At 42.2% G+C, this 6,884-nt stretch overlaps 1 protein-coding gene across 1 annotated transcript in view; it reads left to right on the forward strand.

Annotated features, from left to right (window-relative positions):
• The first annotated feature begins 3,452 nt into the window (after positions 1-3,452).
• LOC122265258 (dipeptidase 2) overlaps positions 3,453-6,884 on the forward strand; it is a 5,777-nt gene continuing 2,345 nt past the window's right edge. The window contains exons 1-2 of the mRNA XM_086548420.1: positions 3,453-3,586; positions 4,478-4,616. Of these exons, the coding sequence (XP_086404546.1) occupies positions 3,486-3,586; positions 4,478-4,616 (240 nt within the window). The 5' untranslated portion in view covers positions 3,453-3,485. The remainder of the gene's footprint in view (positions 3,587-4,477; positions 4,617-6,884) is intronic.

The following is a 6,884-nucleotide window of genomic DNA, read 5'->3' on the forward strand; positions in this document are numbered from 1 at the left end:
ATTTCCTAATTTCTTTGATATCATGTCTTGAGTATGTGTGCCTTTCTTCAGCCTTATTAGATAAAGATGATGGATTATGATTCTTCCATCCATTATTAATGTAGTAATGATGTTGTTATCAATAATAGTGTTATTATTGTTATCATTGTCAGAGGAAAACAGTGTGAGATAGATAGATAAATTGATTATAGGTATAGGTTAGTAGATGAATAGAATGATACAACAATTAAGAGATAGATAGGTAGACAAACAGATAGTAAATAAAATGGATGACACTGAATCTTTATAGATATATTGATGGTAGGTAGACACTATCAAACATACTGATAGACGGATAGACAGAGATAAATAGATTGAGAAAAAAGAAAAAGAGATTCAAATGACCCTACTCCCCTCTCCCCATCCCCCCAACACTCCCCCCCCCCCCTTTTTCCCCTCCTCCCAGAAGAGGCGACACGAGAACACGATCCAGGTTACTGTTAATGTATTCTTAACGATCTCTGATTATCCACCTGAGACTTGATCGAGATTCTAATTCTAATTATCACCCCCCCCCTCCCCCCCCACACACACACCCATGTGATTTTTTTTCTCTCACTCTTTCTTTTAATTTCTTCGTTTTTTTTTTGTTTTTTTTCATCAATGAGGATAAATTAAGGATGAGATTTAGAGATTGTCGCGTGTTGTGTGCCCTGAGGCTATTAGGTCGACGCGCCTAAAGTTTTAATCGATTCTTACATTGCACGAAGGGGGGGGGATGAGGAGGAGGAGGAGGAGGGGGTAGAGGAAGGAATGGGGAAGTGAGGGGCATAAGGAGGAAGGGGTGGGGGATGGAATAGGGAAGTGAGGGGCATGAGGAGGAAGGGGTGGGGGATGGAATAGGGAAGTGAGGGGCATGAGGAGGAAGGGGTGGGGGATGGAATAGGGAAGTGAGGGGCATGAGGAGGAAGGGGTGGGGGATGGAATGGGGAAGTGAGGGGCATAAGGAGGAAGGGGTGGGGGATGGAATAGGGAAGTGAGGGGCATGAGGAGGAGGGGGTAGAGGAAGGAATGGGGAAGTGAGGGGCATAAGGAGGAAGGGGTGGGGGATGGAATAGGGAAGTGAGGGGCATGAGGAGGAAGGGGTGGGGGATGGAATGGGGAAGTGAGGGGCATGAGGAGGAGGGGGTGGGGGATGGAATAGGGAAGTGAGGGGCATGAGGAGGAAGGGGTGGGGGATGGAATGGGGAAGTGAGGGGCATAAGGAGGAAGGGGTGGGGGATGGAATAGGGAAGTGAGGGGCATGAGGAGGAGGGGGTAGAGGAAGGAATGGGGAAGTGAGGGGCATAAGGAGGAAGGGGTGGGGGATGGAATAGGGAAGTGAGGGGCATGAGGAGGAAGGGGTGGGGGATGGAATGGGGAAGTGAGGGGCATGAGGAGGAGAAGGAGGGGAGGGGAAGGGTAGGGAAGGGTAAGTGAGGGGTAATTGGAGATGGGAAGGAGCATGCGGAGGGGGGTGAGAAGAAGAAGAAGAAGAAGAAGAAGAGGAGGAGGAGACGGAGGAAGAAGGAGAAAGATGGACGGTGAAGGAAGAGTAGGGAGAGGAAGAAGAAGACGGGGAGAGGAGAGACGAAAAATGAAAAAGAGGAGGAAGAGAAAATGGAGGAAGAAAAAGAAGAGATGGTGGCGGTGACAGATGAGGAGAATGAGGAGAAAAATGGAGGAAAGAAAAGAGGGGGAGGAGGAATATGAAACGGGGGTTGCACGGACGCGAATTGCAAGGCCCGGGAGCAAAGAAGCTGCATGATATATCCTTGCAATTTATTAGCACCGAACAGAATTCTTAAGGGGGGAAATGGCTCCTTAAGTGCATTTTATAAAGTGCCCGGTTATTAGATGTGATTTTGTTTTCTCTTGTTGATAATGGAGAGTTAGGCAGAAATACATTACGCTCTCACTCCTATAGAGAGAAAGAGAGAGAGAGAGAGAGAGAGTGAGGGTTGTCTTAGTCTATCGTAACTGACAACCCAGCACAAAATAGGGAGTGATGCCAGACACAGGGTTTGAACGTTACAGGTTTATTCCATAACGCAGATTGTCTGACGTTATGGTGCACGAAAGATATATTCACAACTTCACAATGGTCACAGCAATAAACAATATCACAACACGTATAAACAAGCGGGGAAATCAGGCGTCACGGTAGCGCAGTCGATCCCGGTCTGTCGGTGTGTTCCAAACATCCTGCTTATATGGAAGGGGTTCGCATCCGACGTTCTCAATGGTAGTGACGTGGAAAGGTTGCCTGGAATGTAGGAGGCGTGACTATCGAGGAATTAAGCTCGTTCTGAGGGTCTAAAGTACTTGGAAAGGCAGCCATTAGTAAGCCACCCATCACTCAAAGTTAACCTGACCTGACCTCGCGATTGCCTCACTAGTTAATAGTACGAAAATGCATATACTTGTATATGGATCTATTGCTGTAATTAATATCTAATATAAGCATAATATATACTGTAATTCTATATAAGCATTCTATATCATCCTCACAAAGAGAGAGAGAGAGAGAGAGAGAGAGGGAGGGGGAGAATGTGAGGTAGAGCGAGGGAGGGAGAGAGAGAGAGAAAGAGAGACAGAGAAAGGGAGAGAGAGAGAGAGAGAGAGAGAGAGAGAGAGAGAGAGAGAGAGAGACAGACAGACAGACAGACAGACAGAGAGAGAGAGAAAGATAGAGACAGAGGGAGGGAGAGATAGAGAGAAAGAGATAAAAAAAAACACACACACAATATGTTACACACACACACTTTCTCATACACAAACAAAGAAATTTCACTCACACACACGCTTTTACACACGCATTGACCCAAACGTCACGTGACAGACCTCCCTGAGTTTGCCTAATCTCCCGTAGTTCATATTTCCATATTCCCCTCCTGCCCCCTTTCCCTCCCGAGGCCGTGCACGGTCCCTCTTTCACACATGTTACGTATTTGCATATCTGTTTAACAGCCCGTTAACAGTATTTCAGCAATATCCAAGCCTCGAGTATAACAGGACGCTTTACCTAACGCTATGTAGCTGACTTTAGCAGAAAACGCGCACGAAATAGGAGGGATAACTCGTGTATTTTTCATTAATATTTGCAGAATGATGTGATACTTTTCTTTGTGGTTGAAGTGCGGAAGGGAATGGAGGGGGATTTAGATAAAACGCTAGAGAGAGAGAAGGCGGGGGTGGAGGATAAGGAGAGAGAGAGAGAGAGAGAGAGAGAATAAAGAGAGAGAGAGAGAGAGAGAGAGAAAGAAAGAAAAGAGGAGAAAGAAAACACATACTTTTCTCCATACTTGATGAATAACATACGCTCCCAAACAATAAAACAAACACAAACAAAAAAACACACCCTCACCCCAACATCCCTCGAACCTAAACCTCATAACCTCACCTCCCCCTCGCCCCCAACCCCCCTCCCACCACCAAGGAAAAGAACACCCAAGATTCACCGAAACATGTCTGAGACGTGTCTCTCCACAGATCACATCAACCACATACGTACCATGGCTGGAGTGGATTACGTGGGTATCGGCGCTGGATATGACGGCTTCAACAGGTCTGTGTTAGATCTTTTGGTGTTTTGTTTTCATGTTGATAGTGAGATTCATGGTGATGGTGATCATGGTAGAAATTTGAAGTATATTCATCATTACTATCATCATTGAACGCAATGATGATAATAATGATGATGATATCAATGCTTAAAAATGATAATGATAATAGTGGTAATAGTAATAATGATGGGGTAGTGATAGTGATAATAGTGAAATAAAATATATAGTTACAACGATAATAGTGATAATAGTAATGATAATTATAATAGTAATGACAATGATAATGATGATATTGATAATTATGAAGATGATAATAATAAGAACAATGAAAGTAATGAACATGATAATAATAATGACAATAATATTAGTATCAATGATAATATCAACACTTCCCATTATCATCACCATCATCTTCATAATTATCATCATCATTCATTATTGCCATCATTATTGTCATTACCATCATTAACATCGAATGTAGATAATACAAAGTAATACAAACAAATGATAATGATAATACCAATGCCAATCTTAAATAAGGATCAGCTCCCAAAAGAATAAAATTCGGATGCGCTTGTAATTTCTCGGTTGACTGCGCCCCTGATGACTTTGGCAATGGGGAGGGAGAGGGAGAGAGAGAAAGAGGAGGGGGGAGGGAGGGAAGGAGGGAGAGAGGGAGGGAGGGAGGGAGGGAAGGAGGGAAGGAGGGAAGGAGGGAAGGAGGGAGGGAGGGAGGGAGGGAGGGAGGGAGGGAGAGAGGGAGGTAGGGAGGGAGGGGGAGAGGGAGATAGAGAGAGAGAGAGGAAGATAGATAGATAGATAGAGAGAGAGAGAGAGAGAGAGTCCTTCAGAGACAGTCCCGTCAGCCGTCTAACCTTCTCCCAATGTTCCAGCACGCCAAGAGGTTTAGAAGACGTTTCCAAATACCCGGAACTGTTCGCCGAGCTCCTCAAGGACCCGTCGTGGTCTCTGCAGGACCTTAAGAAGCTAGCGGGTCTTAACCTCCTCCGGGTCTTCAGCAAAGTGGAGCAGGTAAAGGGAAACCTTCGGGGAGTGCACGTTTTGTTTACAGAACGTTTTCGTGTTGTGTGTGTGTGTGTGTGTGTGAGAGAGAGAGAGAGAGAGAGAGAGAGAGAGAGAGAGAGAGAGAGAGAGAGAGAGAGAGAGAGAGAGAGAGAGAGAGAGAGAGGGAGAGAGAGAGAGAGAGAGAGAGAGAGAAAGATGAGAGAGAGAGAGAGAGATGGGAGAGAAAGAGATAAGAGAGAGAGAGAAAGAAAGAGAGAGAGATGAGAAAGATGAGAGAGATGAGAGAGAGAGAGAGAGAAAGAGAGAGAGAGGGAGAGAGAAATGAGAGAGAGAGAGAGAGAGAGAGAGAGAGGATAGAGGAAGAGAGAGAGAGAGAGAGAGAAAGAGAGAAGGATAGAGGAAGAGAGAGAGAGAGAGAGAAAGAGAGAGAGAGAGATGGATAGAGGGAGAGAGAGAGAGAGAGAGAGAGAGAGAGAGAGAGAGATGGATAGAGGGAGAGAGAGAGAGAGAGAGAGAGAGAGAGAGAGAGAGAGAGAGAGAGAGAGAGAGAGAGAGAGAGAGAGAGAGAGAGAGAGAGAGAGATGGATAGAGGGAGAGAGAGAGAGAGATGGATAGAGGGAGAGAGAGAGAGAGAGAGAGAGAGAGAGAGAGAGAGAGAGAGAATAATTGATTGATGAACTCTCACGAAATAAAGGTCTGCATACTAGTAAAAAAGAATTGAATATTCGCACAAGTCACGGAAATGCATCCGTCATGGGACATGATAAATGTATCCACTGATGATACAGCATGAACAAAAAAAAATCTATGAATCTCTATTATTTAACTATCAAAATCTCTGCAATATCCAACTCTAACTTTATTCACTCTTTTACCAAAGGATTAGCACAAATCTCCTTAAAACATCAGTCAATCACTCTACATCGAAAGCATGACGACTGCCATATCCTTTATTATCTTCTAAAGTGTTTTAAAAGATAATGCATTGATATATTCGAATATTCTGTACTAGATTTCTGACACCTGTCACAAGAAAGAATTACATAACACTGGGGGAAGCATAAGAAAATGTATATGCAATGTAAGCATTCTAGTGTTATTTTCTAACAGTGGATTTGTTTGATTTGATTTCTAAATTCGAATCAATATTTAACCAGTAGTTATATACGTTATATACAATATGAACAGAAAAAAAATACTGAAGGAAATACAAATCCGTTCATTATGATACTAGATAAATGGAATGGCTAAGAATTTTGAGAACCATCATGCTCTAAGCATTAAAACACTATCAATTTACAAAAAATCATTAAGATAAATAAACAATAACTAGAATTGAATAAACAATGATACAGTAAAATAGCATATATATTAATAAATTCCTAAAAAAACAAGTCTTCAAATCATAAGTGATATAATAGCAAAACAAGAGAATCAAACAATATAATCAAACACTTAAGTAACACTCAATAGTGAGATACTAAACGTTATTCAAGTTTTCTTTTTAAATGTGATTGCTTTGTCCGAATATATATGGATTGGGGTGAATTATTCCACACAGCTACTCCATGATTACTTAGACTGAGATGAATACATGAGGGATATTTGTAGCAATCTCTTATTCCTCTTCAACGTGAGAATGAGTAAGCCTGTTGCAAATGACCTTTTCATACTTATATTGCGACGCGACTTAACACGGGTCTGAAATGGCTTATTTCCTTTGAATAACCTGATTTGTGAATGGAAGGGATTCTAGCCATTTTCAACTGATCGGAAAAAAAAATCCACTACTAAGGGAACAATTTATAAAGCGTAAGATTGTATACAGTTTTAAATAATGGCAAAGAGGCCTCGAATAATTTGTGTGATGATTTTGATATCATTATCACCTAGAGCGGAGTGCTTTAACTGATAGAGAGCCAATTGAAGTTCAGTTCCTGTTACTGGAGTGAAGTTTATTGAGTCCTCAACTCTGTTCCTGCGATGATGACTGAAGTTAATGGATGACTGAGGAATGAAGTTGGAGTTACTCATAGCATTTGCCACATTCATAAATATGAAATATGAAGTTCCAATAATGTGAACTGGGTCTGCAGCGATTGTGCCTTTGAGAGATATGTGAATTATATCATTTAGTTCCTTTGTTACAGACTGTCCAAAATCTTTAATGTGTTATAAGTATTGTCAGTAGTTCTATCTAATATCTCAGCATTATACCTAGATTTTGCCTTTTTTAATTATCATAGTGATGTGGTTGTGTACGTTTCGAAAATG

Source organism: Penaeus japonicus, unplaced genomic scaffold, assembly GCF_977035675.1.
Source record: "Penaeus japonicus unplaced genomic scaffold, GWHDUDI00000001_assembly GWHDUDI00000020, whole genome shotgun sequence".
Taxonomy (NCBI): domain Eukaryota; kingdom Metazoa; phylum Arthropoda; class Malacostraca; order Decapoda; family Penaeidae; genus Penaeus; species Penaeus japonicus.